Source organism: Talpa occidentalis, unplaced genomic scaffold (genome assembly GCF_014898055.3).
Source record: "Talpa occidentalis isolate TD23 unplaced genomic scaffold, MPIMG_talOcc4v2.1, whole genome shotgun sequence".
NCBI classification, from domain to species: domain Eukaryota; kingdom Metazoa; phylum Chordata; class Mammalia; order Eulipotyphla; family Talpidae; genus Talpa; species Talpa occidentalis.
Window position 1 is genome coordinate 132,767,603 of NW_026555331.1, and position 26,216 is coordinate 132,793,818.

At 41.9% G+C, this 26,216-nt stretch overlaps 1 protein-coding gene across 1 annotated transcript; it reads left to right on the top strand.

Moving 5' to 3' along the window:
- The first annotated feature begins 10,572 nt into the window (after positions 1 to 10,572).
- On the top strand, positions 10,573 to 25,263 carry WNT16 (Wnt family member 16). Its single transcript, XM_037512267.2, has 4 exons — positions 10,573 to 10,747; positions 10,945 to 11,186; positions 13,257 to 13,543; positions 21,154 to 25,263. The coding sequence occupies exons 1-4, from the start codon at positions 10,653 to 10,655 to the stop codon at positions 21,616 to 21,618; spliced, it is 1,089 nt and encodes a 362-aa protein (XP_037368164.1). The 5' UTR covers positions 10,573 to 10,652; the 3' UTR covers positions 21,619 to 25,263.
- Positions 25,264 to 26,216: the final 953 nt, after the last annotated feature.

The following is a 26,216-nucleotide window of genomic DNA, read 5'->3' on the forward strand; positions in this document are numbered from 1 at the left end:
TTATCCACTCCAGGAGGGTGTGGTCGCTCTGGCCATACCACTGGCTGTTCTGCAGCCTCTTTCACAAGGATGAGTGAGAAGTCTCTTGTGCCGTGCACATAATCCCATCCACTCCCAGGTCCCATAAACGTAGCAGCCAGGCTGCCAAGTGTTCCCCTGATTTCTGGCGGACTGTTTGCCCAAGTCCACCAGTTCCACCTGGGGGTATGGTTGATGGGTAGTAAATTCCGTCATCTGTGGTGGTCCCGCAGCCTGACCCCCGGGAGCCATGGATCGCTGCTGCTTCATTTTCTGAGTCACCACCGGGCGGGCCCAGAGCATGGGACCCGCCTCCTCCAGCTCTCCAGAGGAGCCTGGCATCTCCAGGGTCGCGGGTTGGTTTGCCACCACCAGCTGCGATTAGAGCAAAGGGCCAGCCTGCCTCTCCTTCCTTCCTGAGACAGAGTCTGGCATCTCCGGAAGGGTGGGTCGGTTTCTCCGAACTCCTTCCTCCAGAATCCTCAAATGTTGTTGCAGTAGCCGCATCTCTTCTCGCATCTCTTTCTGCATCTCATCCCGTCCTTGCTGGATCCTGGATTGCTCTTTCTGCCTGGACTCTCGCAGAGCTGTGAGAAACACCCATCCCAGGGCTCCTGCCGCCTCGCGGGCACTGCATCCACTCAGGGCTTCTTCTATTTCATACAGGGCCTGTTCCACCTGCCCCGGGGATCCATCTACCTCTGGCCATTCCTGGGGAGGTGCCCACTGGGCGAGGAGGTCGGCCACCGAGTACCATCTGCTCATGGCCGGCCACCCGGCGATCCCTTCCAGGTTCCAAAGGGTTTCGTCTGCGTAGAGCCGTCCTGCTTCCAACCGTCCTGCCATCTATGCCAGTTGTAACGCAACCAACCCATTCCGGGCAGGTTTATGAACGGTTCTAGCAGCCACATGCTCTTCGCCGGTGTTTGTGGTCGCCACACTCCTCCGTGCACTCCACTGCACTCCTCCATCCTCCACACCACACCACCACCACACCGCACTCTGCTGCGCCACCCTTATAAACCAGTCTCTCAGCTCAGGTGTACCCACCTACGCATGCCCACACCCCACTCCAGGTGCCCGCCATCAGGCATGCACTCAGGACCGCAGGGGTCCTTCATCCATCCTAATGGCGGGAGGGCAGAAAAGCCTGATACCTTTTATCTATCCTACAACACCCTACTAAATAGGAGAAAATATTTCCACATCACACATCCAATAAGGGACTCATATCCAAAATCTAACAAAAACTTATAGAACTCAACAAGAAAAAACATAACTACATCAAAAATTGGGCAGAAGATCTAAACAGACACTTCTCCAAAGAAGACATACAGATAACCAACAAGCACATGGAAATTGCTCATCCTCACTTATCATCAGGGAAATGCAAATCAAAATCACAGTGAGCTCCCTCTCACCTGTGTGATAATGGCCCACATCAAAAAGACCAGAAGCAATTCAAATGTTACCTCAATTAAAAAATAAATGAATACATTTGTATTTTAAAAAAAAAGATGAGAAACAAAAGTTTGGTAAAGGTATGGAGGAAAAGTTTAAATATGAGGAAAGGAGACACAGAAAGATTCCAAGATTTGTTGAAGATTTGGTATAAAGGGAAGGCAGAAAGATGAAAAGCATTGCACAAGCTTATCTTTCTAAGGGTGGTGCTTCTGTTTTCTCCAGCTGTGAAATATATTTATGACTTTCAACTCCTTTCTTTTGTTCTTTTCTAAATTCCAAGTGAAGGCACACCTTCAAGCAAGTAATTAACAAAAATAAAACTCCATCATAAATGTTATCATGTGACTTATATTAGCTTGAAGAAATATAGCATATTTCTTTATATGAAATCACAGTTACAACATGTTTTCTCTCATCTGAATTTTATTCAACCTACCAACAAATAATTGTGCATATTAAATGACTCATAATATTTCTTCAGCATTTTCATGACCATCTATCTGCCTCAACATTCCAATATATTTTTTAAACATAACCTACTGATTTTAAACCACCTGTTATCTATTATGTGATTCATCCTCATCTACCTTTCTAACCTGATATTAATTATTCTAGGCTATCCAAAAGTTTCCGAGTCACATGCCTGATATGATAATGTATGAAGGATCATGAATTAATTTTAATGTTACCAAAGGAAACCACAAACAGAAAAACAAAGCAAATAATGTGTTCTAAGTTTTAAAAAGCAGAAGAGGACATTATTTAGGGACACAATGATTTTTGGTGAAATCATTATCTCTGCATCTGGTTAATCTATACAATCAGGGTAGTTGATAAGAAGACACTGCTCAGTTACCATGACTTCCAAGGGCAGAAGCAGATAGGACTCCAATAGGCATTGATATGCCCTCTGACCACCCCTCACTGCTGCTAATCATTACACATAATTTTTCTTTTTTCAGAATACAGTCCAGAGCGCTTGCATCACAGCCGTCCTGCCTATAGCTTCCGTGATGGTGCTTAATCTGCCTGCCTGTCTGTTTTGAGAGCTGGCAGCACTATACTTCACAGTAGGCGACAGGTCTATTAACATGCTCTTTGCTCAAGTATGTGCGAAATTCCTTCATCCTCTCAGTGCCCTCATGTCTTTCTTCCATGGTGAGGAAATCTGTACCGTATCCCCCATCTTGTTGGTGGATCTCCTCTGTGGAGACAGAGTGACCAGTTAGCTGGTCCCCATCTCCAGTGTGTACTACAAAAACAAGATGGTGCTATCTTCCTTCTTCATAGTCCTGGGCTGGGCGTCCTCAGGGTGAGAGAGCTCTCTTCTCCCATTCCCACCACCCCATCCTAGCCTCTTCTCTCGGGTGCAACCTCTCAGTCTCAACCTAGATGGATATATTGGATTGGTCTTGCTTTGTCATTCTTGCTGTCTTCAATTCAGAGGAAGAAAGGAGTAGGAAACCTCACTTTGCGTAGTCTAACTCTACTAGAAAGCCTCACACGTAATAAAGCTGATACTTTGCCCAAACTGGTTCAGTTCTCTCTGTGCATACTTTATTCATCAGAACCCCTGGGGCAGGGAGGGGGTTAGAGTATGAAGGGTAAGATTCCAGCACAGAACCCCACCCTGGACTGCCAACAATTACTCTGAGAGTAAGATACGCTAAGGGCCAAATCAGTTCCTGAAGGAAAACTCTTTCCAGCCAAAGCCTGCCATAACTCAGTTAACCTATAAGGCAAATATTAATTCTCTCCCCAAAACAGCATTAAAAGTGGCTCCACTGTATTTGTCTGGTACTGGTTTCTTGAGTGTGCCCTGGGGATTCCAGACAATACACTGGTGCTAAAGTAGCAACTGGAATCTTTTACCCAGTCGGCTGGACCTCAGGCTCTGTTCTGGCACGTGGCCCAGTATATCAATATTGTGGTTTTCAGTCCATTTTGGAAGCTGCTCCACTAAGCCATGTGACAACCCCAGAATTTGGTCTGGCACCAGAAGACTTCATCAGATTTCGGACTTGAGAGCCCTCCAGTCGGCTCTTTTTTGTATTGATGCCTCCCTCTCGTAATCATTCACAGAAGGTGAGAGGGCTGCAGTGGGAACGCACCTCACACCTATTATGCAGTTTGTGTTTATGTCTCTGAACCCTCGTAAATCTCCTGGGCGCTGAGCACTTGCCTACTCAAATAAAAAGCATTCTCTGGAGGAAACTCCAGTAAAAGTTTGAGTTATTAGCCTAGCTCAACAAACTTACCTGGAAGAAGCATATAGCAGGACTTCGGATTTGTCAGAAAGATTTAAGAGTGTCCGTTTATTTACTGATTTTAACACTGGCAGAAAGGGAAGCTGTGAACACTTGAGACGCAGCCATCTGGTGGTCCCCCTGGAATGTGTGCAAATCATGTGGCACATACGCATGCAATCAACTAGGTACAAGTCATGGCGAATTTCCAATTGAAAAGTGGCAATGAATGGATTAGGTCAATGCTGACAACTCTCGACTTAATGCTTCGTTGACTCCACTGTTGTAAGAGACTCCTTGTCTGTTAAAACGCCAACCTCACAACCACTAGTGACAGTTTACTCCACACTCAGATTTGCTGGAGGCAATAGGGGCTGCTAAAGAATTGCTCAGATTCTGTGAATTGAAGATGCTTATGATCTGTAGATGATTGGCAATTAGGGCCATGAAACCATAGTAGCAAAAGTAAGTTAAGTGACTGATTTTCTGTAGGTTTTCTCAGATGATGTAGGAATTGACCACAGAGAGACATTAACTGAGGTAGACATCTTTGCTATGATCCGAAGGATGGGTGGGTGCATTGGGTAAGAGGAAGCAAAGAAAAAATTATTCTAGGCATGGAAGCCTTGTTTTCGAGATACTGAAATGGAAATATGCAAGTCCTACTTGTGGGAAAAGAAAGAGAGACATTGGACTGCTTCAAGAGAATGAGGATGATAGAAAGATTTTGATGAGATGACTGTATGGCTAAATGCTGAATAAACTCTCTTAGAAGTGAAACCAAAAGGTTTAAAACTTACAGAGAAGTCAGTAAGAAACCATTAAAAGTTTAGTTCAGGAAAATGAAAATATGAAGGTCAAGTTTAAATGGGATGCAGGGCCTCCCTAATGGTCAAGGGTTAAGTCTCAGCATTATCACCACCACGGCCTGAGTTTGATCCAGGCCAGGGAGCTACCCACATGGCACAGCAGCAGACTTCTCCTGTTCCCCTGCTGCTCCCCTCAACAGTGTATTTCAGTAGATCCACCTGTTCTGTTCCCCACTCTGTCTCTGGTGAATCCTCTGACCACCACCACCACCACACCTCTGGCCTATACCCCGGCACTTTTACACACAAAAAAATAAATAGGATTAACCCACGTGTGACAACTGAGATACACATAAGCACAAGCGGTATTTGTTACTCAGACTTGAGCTCCACATGCCAGCCACCCGGGATGAGCACAATAGCCAAGAGTTAAACATACAAATGATTTTGAATGCAACATCACTTTCAGCATTTGCTGATTTTTAACTGGCATTTGGTTGGCAGAAGAAAACGTTTATTATATAACAGTAATCAAGTATAATGATGCCGACCAACAGAATAAGACACAGCCCATTCTTTCTAAATGACTGTTCCCTTGAAGTGTTCTCCCTTAAAATTTGAGATTGCTCTATTTTTGTAAAAAAGGAAAAAAGAGAAAACTTGTTTTTTCCATTGTAGATAGCCCAGCCATCCCACCATAAACAGGACTCTAAAAAAGGCAAATGCCAGATTTTTGAAGGATTTTCTTGTTAACTTATTAAAAATCCAAATGATCAACTAGTGAGTTGTTCTGTTTCCAAAAAATAACAAGTGTTGTTACGAGCCAATACTCTGTGCATTTCAGCGTTGTGTGTTTTGCTTACCTGGGGCCTCAGGCATCAGTGGCCCCCTGATCATTAAGGATTGTGTTTTACTTTTATGCCCTCATTCCAAACAGATTGCACAATCCATACAAATACCACTGGAGATAAGCTACTTTCCAGTAACTCTTTATGAGGTCTCTTCCACATTAATTTCTAAGACAAGTAAATAAAAAAAAATCACTTTGGTCTTTAAAAGCAGGATAGCATCCTTTTCCAAATCCTGCTCTTTTTCCTGGTCCTGTCATTGATGATTCCTCTACTGCTGCAAGTGTGTCATTTTTATGGGCTTTTTGGGCTACCAAAGGTCAGCAGGACATCCAGAATACCATTCTCAGTCCATGTCAGGAGCCAGCAATCTTAAGCCAGTGCTCTGTTCCAGGCTGATAGCATCCAGGTGGAATTTAAAATAGAATAGATAGGAACCCAGTTATGTAAAAAGTCACCTCTGTTCTTCTGTTCTATCATGGGAGTTAAGACCAGCTGGGGTGCTTCTGGTATCAGTTTCCAGTACATAAGTCTCTGTGATCTGCAGCAGAAATTCTTACAACAGGGCCCTTAGAAGTCTCGTCCTCTGATGGATTGCCAGAGGCAGAGGCCAAGGCATATCTGTGCAGGCAGACTTTTTGCTGAGTTTCCCAGGGACTGAGAGAAAATTACCAGAAGCAACAAGCTCCCCTGGGTTCTACTGTTAATAATCTATGATTGTTCCGGGTGGGAGGTGGGATTTATTGCTGGCAGACCATTTCTCTAGTTCTGTTGGCCCAGTTGGTCAGAGATGACCATAGTCACAGATTTGGTCCTCCAGAGAATTCTTTAGAAGGAAATAAATATGCTTGAAATCTGGCTCCCCCCTCCTAAATCCTTTTTCCCAGAACACAGCTTGGAACACCTTCCCCCTGCTGGGAAAACAATACAGATTTGCTCTCCTTGTGGGATCAAGAAGCTGCAGATGCTTCAATCACCTGCGTGAACTTGAAGACACGATGCTTTTCGTAACAGCACCAGTCAAATTTTAGGTAGCTGGGCTCACATCACAAGATAACATAATACCAGCTTCTATTTTATGAACAATTAATTATATGGTCTTTGTAACATTTTATAGATTTGGGCACCTGAAGTTTAGAAAGTTTGTATAACACAGTGAGCACCAGGTCATATTCTATGGCCAATTAATATTTTGTCCTCTCTCCAACTTACAAAACCTAAAATATATTGGAAATGAGACTCGTGTTTGCTGCTGAAGAAATAAACAATTTGAAATGTGTAGCTTGTGTATGTTTGGAACTGACCCCTCATTTATTTTATTCCTTAACTCGATGTAGGGTGGATAATCCCCATTAATGATAGTGGAGGTGAACACTTCATATTAAGAGAGAGAAATTAGATTCTGAAAGAGTGCCTCACTTGTATATTCCAGGATAAATAAAATATCTATTACTTCTCCCTTTTCCCTCTAAATAAAAATGTATAACAGTTGATAAGATCATTATAGACTCCAAAATTCAATCAATTGAAAAGATGTCTGCAAATAATTCTTTTAAATTGAAACCCAGAAACAAAGTGAAACTGAAGATATAAAATGGGATGAAAAGAACTAACTAGTGCCCTCACTGGCCCCCTCTCTCAGGTAGACAAGACCTTATCAACAACCAGGGTTCCCCCCGCTAGGCTGCAATGTCACCAGCAAATGAGTCATCCAGTAACACACACACACACACACTCACACACACAACCATACCACCTCCCTCCCTTCAGCCCTATGACAGCTCCATTAAGAGATTCAGATCTGAAGTACAGGTTTTGATAATTTTGCAAGAGAGGAATCAGAGGTTCAACTTTGAAATGAATTAGCCCAGATTACAAGCTGCTGACAGGAGTCTCTATGAGCCACCTCCACCCAGAGCTCCCTCACTGCTCCTGCCTGTCCACAGAACCAGAAGGCAAAGAAAAGGAATGAAGTGTGTCCACGCTGATCACAGTCTGCCTCCAAAAGAACCACTTCATGGAGCTCTCCCATTGGAGGACTTGTTTATCTTCAGAAAACAGCGTTGTTTGGATGGAGATACTCTGTTGTAAAGAACAATGGGGCACAGGAGAGAAATTTAGGCCCTGAGGCTCAGCGATAAGGATTTGGTCAGAGGGGGGAAAAAAAAGAGGTGATGCAGCCATTCATTGGGGTATAATAAACAAGGCCTTGAAGAAAAACTCATGCCATTCACAGCAACATGGATGGAGCTATGTTTAGAAGGAATTATGTTTAGTGAAATAAGTCAAAAGGAAAAAGAAAAATATCGGATGGTTTCACTTATAGAAGAATCATAGGGGTACCAAATAAGACATCAGGGGAAAAAATAATAACAATATAAAGTCAATAACAACAACAACAACAACAATAATAATAAATACAAAAAATAGTAACAATAGAAAATCCTTTAAGGATTGATTTTTGACTCTACCTCTCAGTAGCTAAGTGGCCTTGAGCAAGTTTCTTAAACTCTTCAAACACATGTTCTTATCTATAAAATGATAATTTTGCAGGATTGGAAATTTTGCATGGAGAAAGAAAGTGAGAAGAAAATGACGGGAGAGATAGAGAGGAAGATGGAGAACATGGCACGCGGGAAGCCCTCGGTGCAAGAGTGCACAACGCCTAATGGAAAACAAGCACTCAAATGTCTGCCCATTGAAAGGAAAGCCTGTTTCTTCAGCTGGGTTGACTCCTGGTTGAAATCCACTCTGCGTTAGAGGTATGGACAGAATGACCCCCAAGGCCCCAACTCTACAAAAAGGGTATAGGACCATTTAGCCCTGAAATTGTGTCTGGCATTAGAAAATGATTGACCCAGTGATCTTAGACTTTTAAGAATAAAACACTCTGAGTGCTCCTCCAAAGGCTGTATCTGGATGCTTGGGCAGTGCTGGATCCTAGAGTCATAAAAATGACAACAGTCAAGTAACCTCCTACTCCCAATCTAGATTAAGCAAGCCTCCTATGTGTGTTCAAGGCACACTGTAACTCCCTCATTTATTAAGCTCCACTGTGGTTTCCCATTCACTTGTCAGTCTTGCCAATGAAACTCTGAACCCCACTACCATCTGGATCAGTTCTGGCTCCACTTTTTGACCTACAATAGCAACTGAATGGATATTTTGAAATGAAAATTTCCACAACTTCCTTAAAACCTCTTCAACTGTTGGCCCTAAAGCCAGCCTGCTTTTATTCTCCACTCCCTCACTTCTGAGATGGCTCTGCCCTCCCCTTCCCTTTAAAATTAAGCCACTTCTCTGGTTTCATCATTTAGTTCACTTAGGTATCTTCAGGGCTGTTCCTCACCATGCTAACCCACTCAATATATTGTGTTTAAAACCAGATCTCCTGACCTGGGCCCAGTGTGGGAAGCACAGCACCAGCATCCCTCCTGGAGAGACTCACAGGATAAAGTGACTTCAGATGAAGGCTCTGATTTTCAGAAAGCTCACTAGCCATTAGCCTAAATAGTTCTGGATCAGTAACTACACCCTGTCATCAACTTGACTCTCTAGAAATTACAATGTGGGTTTAAGATCTGGTACATAGTGTTCAGTCAATAAATACTTGTTGGATAAAGGAATCATTGGAATAGGATGGGAATTTCAGTGAATTTTTATTGCTCTGGGCTATATGAGGAGATGGAGCAATAACCTCCATTCTTTGAGGATCAAAGAAGCAAAGCAAATCTTTTATTTGAGTAAGTCTGGACTTTGCCACCCACTAAACTGGGATGTCCACCCTGAGAATTCAATAACATTCCAGAAGTCCTCTAAGAGCAGATGATGCCTTTGTAAACAATTCCTGTCACCAACTGGATGGGGCAGGGTTTTCTAATACCACAGCTAAGCCTGTTCCATTTATCTCCCAGAGAAATATCCTGAGGGGGGAAAAAAGTAGATAACTAACTTCCCTAAGCTGCCAGGCACCATAATATCCTTCTGCTTCTCTCTTCGGCTCCAAAGGACACTTGACTGAATTCTATATTCTTCTTTGCTGAAATCTCAAATTATTTCATTTTACTCTTCTTCCTATGGCTGCCTGATGCACGTGAGGGAAGGAAAAATCACACAATAGGCGTTTAATAAATGTGTTTAAATATCTTTTTAAGACGACCCTGTCCAAAGTCTCCATGAGAGCCATAAATTGGACTGGATGGAAGAATAAGGGTACAGACTTCACTATTCTAGACCTCCCCAAACAGCTCACACACACACACAAGTTCTTTCTCTTCCTCCATCTCCTGACAGTGTTCTCAAGGACTTCAGGGGGGGAAAATAAGATAAACCGAGAAAAAGAACTTAAATATGGTAAATTAGATACTAGACTGGACGCTCCCCTTTCGCTAAAGGGAAAGTCTGCCTTCAGGAGGAGGTGCACCGCCTCGCCTCCCTTCTGAAGCCTCCTGAGGCGTGGAGACCGCAACCAGGGTGCTGAAATGTCACCTTGCTTGGTACCAGTTCTGACTCAAAAAGATTCTTCTCCTGTGATGAGGAAGGATAGGGAAGAAACCCGGGCAGTGGGATTTTCCAGGCACTCCACCCAGAGGGTAATTCACCCAAGTGTGACCTGGGTGAGCGAAACTCAAACATCTGCCTCGCAGCGCTCGCCTCCCTCCAGGGCTGCTAAGACCCAGCGCCCCTATCAGACTTGGGGTGGAAGCAGCACTTCTGCAAAGACATTCTGCAAAGAAAGACTCGTTCTCGGGACACTGAGACGTGAGGAAAAGATCACCAACACCCCAGAGTCTGGTCCCGCGGTCCGGGATCTGCAGCCCCCCGCGCCCCCGCGCCCCCGATCCCCCTCTCAGCCAATGGGAACCCGAGATCCCAGGATGATGCGATGCGGGGTGCGGCTGGGCCAATCAGGTTCCAGCCGCGGCCGGAGGGGAGGAGAGATCCGGGGCGATGGAGACCGAGCGACATCAACATAAGTTTCTCACCTTGGAAAGCGGGGGACGCTCGTGCATCAACTGCGCATCTCCAGTTCCGGGCGGGCCCGGGGCTCCGAGCTGCTTTCTCCACCTCTTCACGTCCCCTGCAAGCCGAGGGGCGGCTGCTGAGAGCCCCTATCACTGCGGGCCGTCTTTTTATGCTGCCCGCAGGGAGAAAGAGGGCGAGGGATAATTTGGTGCTGGAGAACTGACCTCTGGCCCGGCGGCCTTTGCACCGGGAGGGCAGAAGAGGCGTAAGTGGCTGGGGCTGGGGGACTCCATGCGGGGGCCATGGACAGAGCGGCTCTCCTGGGACTGTCCCGCCTGTGCGCTCTGTGGGCAGCCCTGCTCGCGCTGTTCCCCTGCGGATCCCAAGGAAACTGGATGTGAGTATGGAGCCGGCAGGGGTGCTCCGGGGAGGGGCCGAGAGGGGTGCCCAGCCCCTAGGATCTTTCAGCCGAGGCAGGAGACGCGGACCAGGGACCCTGGGGCGGGTGATCAAACTTGGGGGAAACACCTGGGACTGGGGACGAGAGCCGGGGAGCGGTTTACGGTTTACTCTAGGCGCAGCGGTGTCTTACAGGTGGTTGGGCATCGCCTCCTTTGGGGTTCCGGAGAAGCTAGGCTGCGCCAACTTGCCGCTGAACAGCCGCCAGAAGGAGCTGTGCAAGAGGAAACCGTACCTGCTGCCCAGCATCCGCGAGGGCGCCCGGCTGGGCATCCACGAGTGCAGGAGCCAGTTCAGACACGAGCGCTGGAACTGCGCCGTGGCCGCTGCCGCGCAGCCGGGCACCAGCTCCCTCTTTGGCAACGAGCTGAGCAGCGGTGAGTCCCGGGACGCTCGGGTGCAGGCGTGGGACGAAGGGCGACTGTAAATCCACGCTCCCTCAGTCCACGAGAGGTCCTGCAGAGGACGGGCACTGGGAGCGACTCGAGACCCAGGGTGCAGGTGCGGCCCCGGAGTGGGGTGGCTCCCCAAGTGCAGCGCGCAGCGCTCGGGGCTGTGGCTCTTCCTCCTTCACGCAGCGCCGGGTCGGAGTTGGAAGAAAAACTCTGACACTCCACCCCGCCGACCCCTAGGCTCCCGTAGCGCCCCCCTACGTGGGTGACCAGCTGGAGAAACATGATGTCGGCGGCAGGGAATGCTGCTGCCTCATCTGCTTTGATTTAAGCGGCTCCGCTGCGCACCGCGCCCTGGACAAGTGGCTGGTTGCAACCAAGCCCCGCGTTGGTGGGACCCTCGGAGCAGCGGGGAGACAGAAAAATGATTTTCAAGGGTGGTCCTAGACAAGCCCAAGTGCCACGAACCTGAGCACCCCATAATTTGACGCTCTCCTCTGTGCACTATTCTTTCTTCCTACCCCTGCGCTCTTGGCTCCCTCGCGGCGCGGGAAGAGGCATAAAACAAAGTCCTACTGTCTCTTCACTTGGAAGAGATAAAGGTGCCGGGAATCAACTATTGCAAGCTTATGAGCAGATTCAGAAAATTTCTGGATCGGGGCACTGAAAGATTCGTTGTTTTCCACGTTCACAGCCCTTCTCCCTCCACCTTTGACCTTTACCCGCATGGGTTGGGGTCCCTATAAACCCCCCGCCAAAGCAGCGCGTTTGCCCTGCTGCGCCTTGGCCCGCCCAGCGTGCCAGCCGAGCCCTGACCTCCTGCGGGGTGGGGGGTGGCGGGGGGAGAGCCCTTTACTGTTGCTGAAGTGCAGAGGCATCAGCTCTTGAAAAGGTTTATTGGACAACGGGTGTGAACCTATTTCTATTCCAATCTAAACAACTCGAGGGTGGGGTGAGAGGAAGTCTTCTTGCTGAGTCCCTACTACTTCATTTTATTTATGTTTTAATGGGACTTTAATTCTTGACAGGTCTTAGCTTAAACTCTTCTCTAGGTGTGCTAAATACCTATTCAATAGCATTTTTTTCCCCCCGCTAGACATTTTAGTTATCTTTCATTGCCTTTAAGACTATAAGAGGATTAGCCGGGACTATATAAAGTATTTAACTATTTCATGTTTATAGCTAGGTTGGTATTCACAGTATGGTTAAAAAAAAAAAAGTCTGATGTGAAAGTAAACTAATAAGGATCTATTAATTGCTTTGGTCGTTGCTTAATTTAAGTTTGCATTCTGATGTGTATTATTTAAGACACACCAAATTTTCAGCTTGCATTTTGTGAGAACACATTTTCAACTTAAAAAGAAAGGTAATCTGAATTCCCTCGGGTGTTGTGTTACCATTTAGAGTATCCATGCAAAGGATTTTAAATTGAACTTGAATTTATTGGGCTTTTCTTATTTATTAAGAAGTTATACGAAGTTAGGTGCTGACATACATTTCAGATTTTATAAATAAACATGATTTAACTTTGTGGACAATTTATGACTGCAATATATGAAAATCCCCTCAAGTGGAGTGGGATACTGACAATGTTGCTTCTTTAAAATATTTAATATTTTACTTATACAAGAACTGGGGTATAGGCCAGAGGGTGGTGGGGGGTAGGGGAGAGAGGATTCACCAGAGACAGAGCTGGGAGAGAACAGGCAGATCTACTGAAATACACTGCTGAGGGGAGCAGTGGGCAAGACGGGAGAGCTCTGCTGAGCCATGTGTGTTAGCTCCCTGGCAGGGGATCGAACTCATGCCTCAAGAACACACACTGCAGTGGCTGGCGATAGCTTGATAGTGTTGAGACTTAACCCCTGCGCCACCTGGGAAGCCCTTCTTTAAAATATTTAAATAAGAAGTTGTCCTTTCTAAATATGTGCTCACTAAACTATCCATAGGAATTGAAAAATTACTTTTCTGATTAGAGGGTAAGCAGGAGGCTTTATTATGAACATAAACAGATACGTGTGGTTCTTTCACTTAGCAGTTTGTGTTTTATTCTAGGCACCAAGGAAACGGCATTTATTTATGCAGTCATGGCCGCAAGCCTGGTGCATTCTGTGACCAGGTCCTGCAGCGCAGGTAACATGACAGAGTGCTCCTGTGACACCACTTTGCAGAATGGCGGCTCAGCGAGTGAAGGCTGGCACTGGGGGGGCTGTTCTGACGATGTCCAGTACGGTATGTGGTTCAGCAGGAAGTTCCTAGACTTCCCTGTCAGAAACACCACGGGGAAAGAAAGCAAAGTACTGTCAGCAATGAACCTACATAACAATGAAGCTGGAAGGCAGGTATGTATTAGAACATGGAATAAAAACCCAGTGTCTTAACACTGAGATTATATTTCTGGATGAACCTAAATGGGTTAAAAAAACACTTGCATTATAGAAGTTTAATATATACACATAAGTCTGCATATATGGGTTTTGTTAGTGTACTAGTTAGTTTAGTCTGTATACTAAACCCACATGGGTTTCGTTTGATTCTCCGTCTGATCATGAATTGGACCTTGTTATAGAATATGTTTGTGATTGTATAGTTGGTATTTCTGAAACACTAATTATAAAACAACAGATGTACAAATTCCTGTTATTTGGTTCTAGCCCCTTAGCTGGTTATTGACAATGCCAGAAAAGATTTATAATATTTGTCTTTCTAATGGAACTGAATCATATTCCATCTCCTCAAATCTGAATTTTGATGATTTTTAAAAATCTATATTTTAGTAATGAATGGCTCCTAACCTGTCAGTTTTAGCTTTACTTTCTCTAGCAAATGTTCTTGAAGTTTACACTAGGGAATATGCGATCCTTAAGGAATATTTTTTAAAACAAAGTTCATTTTAAAGAAGTAGTTATTTTATTATAAAACAAAATAGATTCATTGTAAAAATTGATAAGCACAGATAAATATAGAAGCTATAGAAGCTATAGCTCTATCAAATATACAGATGTTTTAAAATATCTGGGAAGCAAATTTGAAGAGCCAACATCTAATTAACCTCTCGCGTGGGTTCTGTTATATTAAATTTGCTTAAGATGGAGAGGACTTTTAGCTTAATTTAACTTTTATATATGTGCTTTAATGAATATTGACTCAATAGAATTTGGGTGCTATAATATAGTTGAATTATTTGATAATGCATAATGATATTCCTCAAATAGTCAAACCCTTTTTAATGAACATGTGTTTCTTATGTTGCAATAATCTCCTCAGCACAGGGATATTAACACCTACTGCATATTATTATTAATATCCTGTAATCTGGAAAGGTCCCAAAGTAGTCACTGCAACCTGCCACATTCTCCAAAAATAAATAAAAACAAACTGCAATCTCTCTCAGGAATATTTAAAATATATCTTGTATTTGTATTACATTTTGGATAGTTAATAAATGGAACCTACCCAGAATAATTGCAGGATTCAACCAGTTTTTTTTACTTAACCATTTTGGTTTAAAATACAGAAACAGAACACTGCGTGTGTATATCCGTAATGTTAAAATTTAAATTTGTAATTCAATTTGAATATTCAATTTAAAATAGAAAATTGAAAAGGCAGTAAATAGTTATGTGATCTTTCATGTTTTTACTTAGAAATTTAAGTTATTCTGTCTCACCAAAATAACTCTTGTCTAACACCATAGCTATGCACATCTCTTCTCCCTAAAGTTTTGTTTTTAAAAAGTAAATGAATGAGTTTTTACCTCAATTTAAATAATATCCAATAAATGAATTTTATTATTTCTAACAATATGAAAGAGGATAAATTTAATTAATATATATTCTTCAAATCTCTATAGAGAAAAACATCAAGCTAAATCAAATCAATATATTTAAAAGACAAGGAAACAGTTAAATAAGCATTTAGATGTTAAATATTCTTTAGACATTAAAAAAATAATTTGGTAGAGATTTTTAAAAAAAACTAACCAAAAAACAAAATTTTGAAACTTAATTCTCTTGATAAAGTTATCTCTGAATTTATGAAAAGCCCTGAAATTATTCTAAAATGTATTTTTATTTGTAATATTAGGCAGTTATTTAGTTTTATCCCATTTTTGTATATTTTTTAATTCATGTAGCAATTTTGGCCTCTGCGATGTTAACTTTTATCTTAAACTATTATTTATATTCTGATTTTATTAAAAACATACAACTTTTCAGCATTGTTTATTCTATCTTTTGTTGGCAAAAAACAATGTCCTTGTATTACCTTGTTTTGCTATTATTCTAATTATGCAGAAATAATTCAGCCTATAGATACACACACATATTGTGTAAATATCAGCGTTTCTCTGTTTCTCTGCTGAATCTTTTTTTTTTTTTTTGCATTAGTCTAGATAGAATCTTAAAATATTTACCTGACCAATTTGAGGGTACTACACTGGTGTTATTGTTGGTCTTTTTTCATGAAATATTAAAATTCAAAGCATTTTTGTATTTTCTTTTTTCCTGCTGGTGCCCTAAACCAACAACAACAAACAAACCACCACCATGGCAAAAACAAGCAAGTTTCCAGGTTATTATCTAACATGGAAGGAAAGTCAAGCCCATTCTCAGTATTGGTAATTAGGATTTTAACCTAATAGACATTTTTTTTTTTTTTATAAAGCACAAGGTCTGCATTCAATTGAGTTGATTTTCCAAGTCTCAAAATCCCAAACTCAAAATGTAGGAAAGCGTTCAGAAAAATGTGGGTACTGGCGCTAAGTCGTGCTATGAGCAGGACAGATGATTTTCTAACCGCTGACCTTAAATACTCTGATTCCCACTTGGTTTTTGACACCATTCCTAAAGTTATGACTCCAAGAATAATGTTGCCGAATGGTGATTGGCTGACAGAATGATGTGATGTCTTCCAGGGGCAGAACTTCTGGGAATAATGTGACTTGGAATATTTATGGGTATTTCTTTTGGTGTGCTTAAAATATTTCCATTCTTCCCATGTCCACCTCATAAACTTTTAAGTTTCCCTACCCCATAATTTGTTTTATGATGAGTAACTCAAAAAAGTGGGAAGGGCCAACCCCAAATTTTCATTGACCTGTTTCAAGAATATTTATAAGTACTTGAACAACACATAAATGTTTTGCTTTTCAGCAGGTTCAAATATATTTTTGAACTGCAAAAATGCTCTAGAGAAATCGGAATTCTACATACACTCATCCAACCTTGCATAGCAGCTTTCATAAAAACTGACACAGATCATCTGATGGTTGACAAAATGAAACGCTTGTTGTAAAATGTTCCACAACAGTTTCTGGTCATTTCTGCAAAATTTGGATGAAGCAACGTACTGCATTTACCTCTGAGACAAAACTGTGAGGCCCGTTATAGCTTAGACCTCTCAGGCAGTCTCAATTTTTACATTAATGATTAATGACACAGCTTTCCTATATTACTTCGTTAGAAATTTATCAAACCAAACCTTAACACGAGGGCTCCAGTAGATTAAATGTTATCCCCTTAATTGCTCTCCCATAGTTTAAAATATTCCACCCAAATGTGCACATCTGTTTGCAATAGTTAACAAAACATTCCTCTGTTAATATCGTTATAAACCTTAACAACTCAACTAAAGTAGAAAAAGGAATTTTCTCATAACCACACACAACTCATTTGGTTGCTATTCCCTTACTCTTCCTGTTTCCAGAAAATAACTGTGCTATCGCTGCAGCTCAGAATGACTATTTAATATTAATTAAGAATACTAGCCGAAAGGCTCCCGAATATACATTTTGGAGTATTTATGCAATTTTTAAAAATATATTGGCATTTTCTACTTTCATTTTTCTCAGTTCTGCTAAAATTGTCCTCCTATATAGAAAGACGTCAAATTGTGTATCACCAACATTCCTTTTATAAGATAATTGTCTTAAGCAGTTTATTTTTCTGTAAAGTTAGAATAAGTACATGCTCATTAACTACCTACTATGTTCAAGGCATTTTTTCCTTTACAACTAAATTAAGTAAAATAATTTATGAATATGTGCTCTGAGAAGCACTGAGCTCGTGCGTGCGTGTGTGTGTTGATTAAATTCCTTTATTTTAATTCTTATTTGTCCAGGTTTCTTCCTGTGAGTAAAATGGGACTGTGATTATTTAAATTGCATGCCAAGCTATTAAGATTTTCCTTGACATTTGTCTATTTTAGAATATCTACAGATAAGATAAAAGTACTATTTCTTTTCATGTGCTTGCTGTTAAGGGCAAAAAAAAAAAATTTAGAATTCAAAGATAACAGAATAAAACTTAAATATTTCATCCTCAAAAAGTTATAGTTAGTTCCAAGTATTTAAAATGACTAATTTTCTATATTAAGAAAATCTCCACAAAATTCTTTAAAAAAATTCAGCAGGTGGTATAACTGATTTGAAAATTGATCTCTTTTTATTCTTCAAGCCTGTGAATAGTGTGTCAGTCTTGTGGACTACCACTGTTGGGGGCACAGGAATTGGAGGAAAGCCCAGCCCATCGAGGTTTCTCAATATTATTGACCTCCCAGCAGGGACTCTTGTTTAAGAGGGCAGTTTTTATTACTGCCTCCGATTCTGAATTCTAATAGAGGATGAGTTTAAACTGTTCAGGTGATGGGCCTCCTTGGTGGCCCAGGGGTTAAAGTCTCAGCACTATCAAGCTACCGCCAGACACTGTGGGGGCTGAGTTCGATCCCTGGCCAGGGAGCTAACCCACATATGGCACAGCAGACCCCTCCTGGCTCGCCTGCTGCTCCCCTCAACAGTGTATTTCAGTAGAATAAATAAAATAAATATTAAAAAGAAACTGTTCAGGTGAACTGCAGTAATTGTGCGACACAGACTTGATGGGGATCTAGCTGATCCTCCTGCTTTGCAAATTAGCAATGCCATCCGTGATGTCTGAACCTATTAATAAAAGAAAAGTCGCTCCTGCGTCATCCCAAGCAGAAGGCAGCTTTTAAGTCACTAAATGATGACTGTAAGGAATGTTGACCAGCTTTAAACACATAAACATACATGTTTAGATTTTTGGCTTTTTTGGAATAATTTGTTTTTTCATTACCTAACGCTGATTGAGCTTTCTTTTTCTCATATCCTTCAGGCACTTAGCATCTGAACAAAAATAGGCAGATTGTATTAATTTGAAGATTTATTTGCCTGAAGACTTTTTAAAGAATTAATGACTTTTTCATCATAATCATAAATTTAACCAAGTAAGCTTGTGCCAAACTTTATAGTTTTCATATCATTGAAAGTCACCTTTTGCCTGGTTAATAAGAAAAAGACATACTTACTTGCTTTTCAAGTTTGTGAATTACAAAAGCATATATATTGTTTTCTATAAGATGTGGTTTAAACATTACAATTGATTTTTTTTAAACACCTAACAGGTATTGAATCTTGCATACAGCAATACCACATGCTCTCATTCAAGGTTGAAAATATTATAAATTGTTTGAAATAGTGAGTCTCATTAGACAGTTCAGAAACTTTGGTTAATTTGGTGGGAAGTGTGACATTCCACAAACTTGTCAATGTCAGGTTTGGTAAAAAATAGCAAAGTATAAGCCTCTGTCATTTTATAGATTCGATTAAAACTGTAAGTGGAATTTAAACTGAGGGCTTTCCTTTCTTTGGTGAGATTACACACATAATTTCTAAGTTACTGAATGGATGGATCAATTTTTCATTTTATTCAGCATGTTGACAGAACGTTAAATCCACAGCTAGTCCTGACGATTTACTCATCTGCTCAGCTATCCTCTGGGGACTGAAGGCAGTTGTGCTAACTAATCTGGCATATAAAGATTAGAGCCCCAAAACCTTTGAAATCTCAATATTATTTTTACACTGTTGTCCCGTATGAAATTCTATCTCCGCTCTTATTGTGCTTCTTCAGGGAGAGGGAGCATTTATTTAGACCTTAATGTGTATCAGGCAGTAGACTCTCATAGATATATGTAATCTCACTTAATTCTTCAGTCTGTATAAACTAAACTCAGCACCTAGAATTGAAAAATATTGTAAATATTATCCCCTTTCTATGTTAGGATGGTGCTACTGATCCATTGAGAATGGGACATATGTTTTGAATTGTTTTTCAAGGCAGGGGAAGAATTTGCTGGGAGCAACCACACTCTTCAGCCCCTTCTCCTTTTGCCCAACTTAAGTTGATTAGTCAGGGTTTCTCATGTGGTCTGTAACCAGGGAATAGCATGTCCCCCCAAACCCCAGTGAATGTAACTAACTTTTACAGTCATCAAAGCCAAGAACTCTCCATCCAGTTGGTAGTTCTCATCCCCAGCACCCATTAGAATCCTCTGAGCAGTTTTTTACCTGGATCCCACCATTCAATCACAATCTCAGCGGTTTGATCCTTGGTTCTCTGTAGGATTTCACACACACCAAGTGAGCTGAAGACCGATCTACAGGGCTCCTCAAATTTTAATGTGTATAGGAGTCACCTGAGGCTCTTAATAGTGTTGCGATAGCAACACTTCATTCTCAAAGAAATGGGAGTCGTGGAACAACCTGTGCAATGCAGTATGTAGCCGAAAGAACAATATTCTGGCCTTTATATTGTTAGAATTATCTTACAGCATCAGTTATGTAGGGTAGGAGACCAAAGGAAAAGAGTGGGGGAAACTGAAAATTTGCTTCTGTCATCTAGGCCTTCAGCAGGGAAGTGAGTCTGTTGACCAGGTATTTTTTATCTGCTTGATGACCTGGTATTGTAATGGAAACCATACCTCAAACTCCTACCCATGGTTCCAATCTTATTGACAAGGTGTCCCACTGATCAGTCTCTGGGACCCCCCGCCCCAGGTATTCCCTGATGTATACCCATTGTCCCAGGAGGAGCAAGGGACCTGCTCTTGTTTTTTGTTTTTTTATTTAAGATTTATTTATTTATATAAGAACTGGGGTACAGTCAGAGGTGGGGGAGGGTGAGAGAATTCACCAGAGACAGAGCGGGGAGCAGAACAGGCAGACAGACTGAAGACACTGCTGAAGGAAGCAGCAGGTGAGGCAGGAGAGGTCTGCCGCGCCATGTGGATTTCTTCCTGGCTGGCCGGGAATCGAACCTGCACTGCAGAGGCTGCGGACAGCTTCACAGTGCGGCGCTCAACCCTCTGTGCCTTGTTTTAATTTGAAAGGGGCCTTATAGGGTCTGGTATATTACACCCTTTTATTTATTTATTTTTAAGATTTATTTATTTATGCATACAAGAACTGAGGTACAGGCCAGATGTGCGGGAGGCTGAGAGGATTCACCAGAGACAAAGCAGGGAGCAGAACAGGCAGACTGATCGAAATACACTGCTGAGGGATGCACGGGGTAAGACAGGAGAGGGCTACCAGCCATGTGGGTATCTCCCTGGCTGGAGGGATAGAACCCTTTTAGGTCTGCTAACTGATTGACCTGGCCGTTCTGACCTTGTACTGGAATGCAGTAACCAATCATAACCAAAATGGCAGCTGAGCAGGCTGTTTAAGTCTAGCCCATCCACAATTAAAATGCAGGTTCTGAAGCTGAGAGATGCTCATACTGCTGGTCCAGAACCACACTGAGTAGCCAGGTGTAACGTGGCGTCAGGAACACGGAGCATGCATGAACATTCTCCATGCCCAAGATGAAACAGGAGATTCTAAATAAAAGCAATGCCCCTTCGCTATCCCAAATTATCTCGACGACAATATTAACCTGGCCCACTGCTTGAAATTTGACTTGGAAAATTTTGCTCTGCAGAGTCTGTAGCAGGATGGAAGATTTCCCCTGTAAGCCATCGATAAAGATTCTTTAAGTTCAAGGCTTTCATTTTTATAGAGAAAACAGACCCACAAAGGTAAGTGCTTAGTGCTTCGGGTGGCGAATCACACACTGTGAATGACGTGTAACACCATGTCTTTTGGTTTCAGGCTGTGGCCAAGCTGATGTCGGTGGACTGCCGCTGCCACGGAGTTTCCGGTTCCTGTGCCGTGAAAACCTGCTGGAAAACCATGTCTTCTTTTGAAAAGATTGGCCATTTGTTGAAGGATAAATATGAAAACAGCATCCAAATCTCAGAGAAAATAAAAAGGAAAATACGCAGACGAGAAAAAGATCAAAGGAAAATACCCATTCGCAAGGATGATTTGCTCTACATTAATAAGTCCCCCAATTACTGTGTGGAGGACAAGAAACTGGGGATTCCAGGGACACAGGGCAGAGAATGCAATCGAACGTCAGAGGGTGCCAATGGCTGCAACCTCCTCTGCTGTGGCCGAGGTTACAACACCCACGTGGTCAGGCATGTGGAAAGATGCGAGTGCAAGTTTATCTGGTGCTGCTATGTCCGCTGCAGGAGGTGCGAGAGCATGACTGATGTCCACACGTGCAAGTGATCACTCAATCCAGCCTTGGACGCAGTGACAAACAACAGGAGTGTCACCCAGAGGGCGCCTCTCACCATGCAGGCTGGGAATTCGACTCCCACCTCGGAATCCCCAGCTCCCTGATCCTCTTTCAGAGTTTCCTTTGCCCACTCAATATCCGTCACACACAGAGCATTTCTTGGTATTTTAAAATTGAAAAGGTTTGCGTTCATCTTTGGTGGTTTGGGGAACATGTGTTGACAGATAAGGAAGATAATCTGTCTCCTAAACAAGAAAGAACAGGAAAGAACCTTCCTGCCAGGAGATTGTCTTATACTCTGGATAAGATCTTGACTCCAGAACTCAGTTACAGATTCAATAGTGCTGAGTGAATATTACCTATTTTTAGAAGACACTTCTTATAGCAGCAAGGAGCAGTAAACATGAATTTCATTTATTCTCTCAATATTTTAGATGAAGAAATCATATTAAGTGTGCCTAAATACAGGAGATGTTGAAACGTTGCCAGATGAGTGCTTACTTACCCTTGCGTGCATTTCAAAAGAAGGGCAATTTAAAAAAGAATCTCCATATGGGATGCAATTATCTCCAAAAAAAAGTATTTGTTAGAGATCTTTAGTGACAAAGAAAAGAACCAAAATGTAAAAAGTGCCTTTTAACCAGGAAAATCTACCTAGAAAATTATCAGAGGGGCCTCCCTGGTGGCGCAGTGGGTTGATCCAGCTGCAGTGTGGGTTCGATCCCGGCCGAGAATCCCACATGGCGCAGCAGACCTCTCCTGTCTCGCCCGCTGCTCCCCACAGCAGTATATTTCGGTCCTTCTGCCTGTTCTGCTCCCTGCTCTGTCTCTGGTGAATCCTCTCACCCTCCCGCGCCTCTAGCCTGTACCCCAGGTCTTGTATAAAAATAAATAAATCTTAAAAAGAAAATTATCAGAAAAAGTATATGGCAATCTTTCATTTTGGACTTCATACTTTAATTGTAGGCCAGTGTCCACTATTAGAAACCCAGCTCTGGGAGCCCTCTCTGGTGGCCTAGGGTTGTTAAGCCTTAGCACGATCACCACTATGGCCTGAGTTCGATCCCCAGCCAGGGAGCTAACCCAAATGACACAATAGACCTCTCCTGTCTAGCCTGCTGAGCCCCTCAGCAGTATATTTCAGTAAAATCTGCCTGTTCTGCTCCCCACTCTGTTCTCATGAATCCTCTCACCACCCCCCCATCTCTGGCCTACACCCCAGATACATACATATACATACTTACATACATACATACGTACATACATAAATAAATAAATAAAACCCAGCTTGGAATTCTAGGGGAGGAAGGATCCTGAAAGTGTGTGAGAAATTAGAGGTAAAAATATAAGGCACTCTCATTCATTGTAAAGAAAAGTGCTTGTTAAATGTGTAAAGACAGTATTTTGTATGGTATTTTGCTTTAAAAAGTGTTATATTTTGTAAATACATTATTTAAGTTATGTGATATATATTAAAACTTCAGACTTTTATTGCCAAAGTCCAAGAGCTGAAGCAATAATATTGTCTTAGAAATAAGATTAGCTTCTGTTTCTTTTCAAATGCTGGGTTTTTGTGTACTTTGAAAAGAGATTAATAGAGCAGTATGTTATATGGATGTGTATTTCTTGCCCAAATGGCAGTTTTATATGTTATAGATTAAAGTATGCTGTAAAATATTGAGAATTGTGTTAATTCAGCAGTCGGATTAGTTGAATTCTGTTTTTAATTAGTTATGTTTAACTTGTAAGTTTATTGTAGTAAATTATACAGTAAAAGTATAACTGGAAGAAAGGAATCTAAATTAGAATAATGATCGATTTGTGGATTTGATATCCTGGATATTTATTATATTGTACGTAATGCTGCATTTTCATGTGAATGTTGAATGGTCTCTCCTGTTATTCATGCATGGATACTCATCATATTTTATAAGGTTTCTCATGAAAATTATAGTGCTGTATTTAAGTTGTATTTTAAATGTAAATGCTTATGTTTTTTATGAATTGTTAAATATTTCAGTATTATGTAGAAAAAATTTTCTAAGTTCAGGATGGACAAAGAAAGAGTATTCTTGTTCTTATAATAAGCTAAAGAACTGTTTTCCTGCCCCCAGGTCTCAGTCTATTTCCTTTAAATTTTATTTACCAAGGCAGACCATTAAGTTGTGTAAAAGAACAAACCCATAGAAAATGTCTCAGGTCTGATATTAAAATCGAGACTAAACATTGAATTGTGAGCCTTCAGGTTTAACGTGATTATTATTTACTGAATGAGAAGATTCAGAAATGACAAATGCACAGTTGTTATTTAAAAGTGGTTTACCATTCTTTAGCATCCACTGATGAGAATAACCCAAAACACAGACAATTCTCATGTCTTTTTTTGCGAAGTAAATCTATTTTACCTACAGTGAAAATAAGCACTCTTTTTTATTAAAAAAAAAAAGAAGACTGTAGTTCCAATTGATGGCCAACCATATTAACCGGAAAGTTTTTTCACTATCACCTTAACCAGCCATTGTAACAATCAGCCAGTCTATATAATTCCCAAATATCTGATTGTTTTCAACCACCGACCCAGGCTCTCTTCTCCTGCGTGCCTGAACAGGAACTCCTGATTTCCAAGCTGTGTCTTTGGATTCCTCTTTTCCTTTCCCACCCAGGTACATGAGGTAATTAGGGCTCTTAAAGTTGCCAGTAAGTGAAAACCCAACAGATTAGGAAATGAACTGACTCAGAACTGTAAAATCCCTCGTTGTGACTGGCTCAAGCTTGATCCACAAGCTCACACTGTGTCCCCAGACTCACATCTCTCCATCTCCAGCCTAAAAGGGCTGGCTTGCAGGGTGCTGGCTTCTGCTTGAGGCTCCACACAGTGCTGCACCAGCCACTGCCCTCCACCCTCAGCTGGGATCTCCCAGCAACTCCAGGTTCTCTGCTTTTCTTAGCAACGCGGCTGCCACACTTCCCTTCCAGACTTCACATTCTCCTCCGCTTACTCCAAGGAATGAGAGAGGTTATTTTCCCCTGGTTGTGCATGCAGGAGAGAAGGAAAACTTTCATTTCTCAGAAAGCCCAGCAAAGGTCCTCTGAGTCTCATGGACTCAGATGTTCAGGTGCCCAGCCCTGAACCAGTCACTGTGGCCTTTGGGGATTAGGGTTGGTAAATACCCGGATCATCCGGACAATCGAGACCCACTCTTGCTGGAAGCTGGCAACTAGGGTTTTAGAATAAAACCACCTAGCCTGAGAATAGGAAAGGGATACAGGCATAGAGGAAAACCAGGGTATCCCGTCACCATGAAAGGGTGCCTGGACGCTGGGCAGAGACTGACTAGTTAGATGCCCCAGCTCTAGTGATGTGTTTAGGAAACAGCCTTCTGGCTTCACATGGGTCAGGCACACAGCCAGACAAAGCACTGTGGGTCACATATGTGGGTACAAAGTGCTTTGATATGTTTAAATGTACTTTATATTAAAAAGTGGAAGGGAGGTACTCTGGTGCATTAATTTTTAACTTAGGAGTTCAATGTTTTTTGAAAATTTGGAACTGCCTATTAGAGGCAATAGCTAACGGCAATGATGGTTGTTTTGAAATAAAATCAAGAAAAACATATGGTATTATCTGTAACCTCTGGCTAAAGAAATGTCTTAAGCATTTCCCTGGTATCAGTTCACTTACCCACCACGAAAAGCATTGTGTTTGAATATAAACTGCACTGTATTTTTAATCACAATTTGGATGATAGTGGTTTTAAGAACCTGTGATAGTTAAGAACAATAGAATTTAATTATATTATTAATTATATGAATAGAATTCTACAGCACTATTTTGCAGTTTTGTAACCATAGGATATTCCCAGCAAGTATTCTAGAAACACTCTAATTTTCTGAAGTACTGTCAGTACTGATATGTTTGGTTTTACTTAGTTTAAAATGTGGAACCAGAAAAGTTTTCCATCAAAATATTTATTTATAGGCAGTTTGGTGAGCTGTGGTACTTTTGGCATCACCTCCCAAAGGCCATCAAAAACTGAGCAACTAAACCAATGTTTGGAGTCAATTATCTAGAGCACTATAATCCACTTAGCCAACTTGAGGGAAGAAAAGCTCAAATCACATTCCCAGGAGCCATGAATACTCAAGACAAGCCCTTCTTAAGGAAGATGGCTAACAATCCTTATTGTGTGTATGTGTGTGTGTGTGTTTTAATTTGTTTCACTATACATACCAGTTGTGATAAGTCACTACACTTCCTGGAGTAGGATGAAGAGGTAGGCTGAGGACAAAAGCACATGGCGCAGCACAAAAGAAGGCACAGTGGCACAGCAGGAGTGTAGCGCCTTTGAAAGAGAGAACAATATTAACAAACAGATAGCACTTCCTACGTAGCAGGTTATATTCTATGTAAGTTATAATATATATGAACACATTTAATCCTCACACTAACCTTATAAAAGTAGGTACTACGATTGTGGTCTTTATTTTACAGATGAGCAAACAGACCCAGTAATAGCCCAAGATCACAGAGATTGGCCTCAGCCATCTGTGTCCTTAACCAGCATATTATGGCGCCTCTCATAGCATC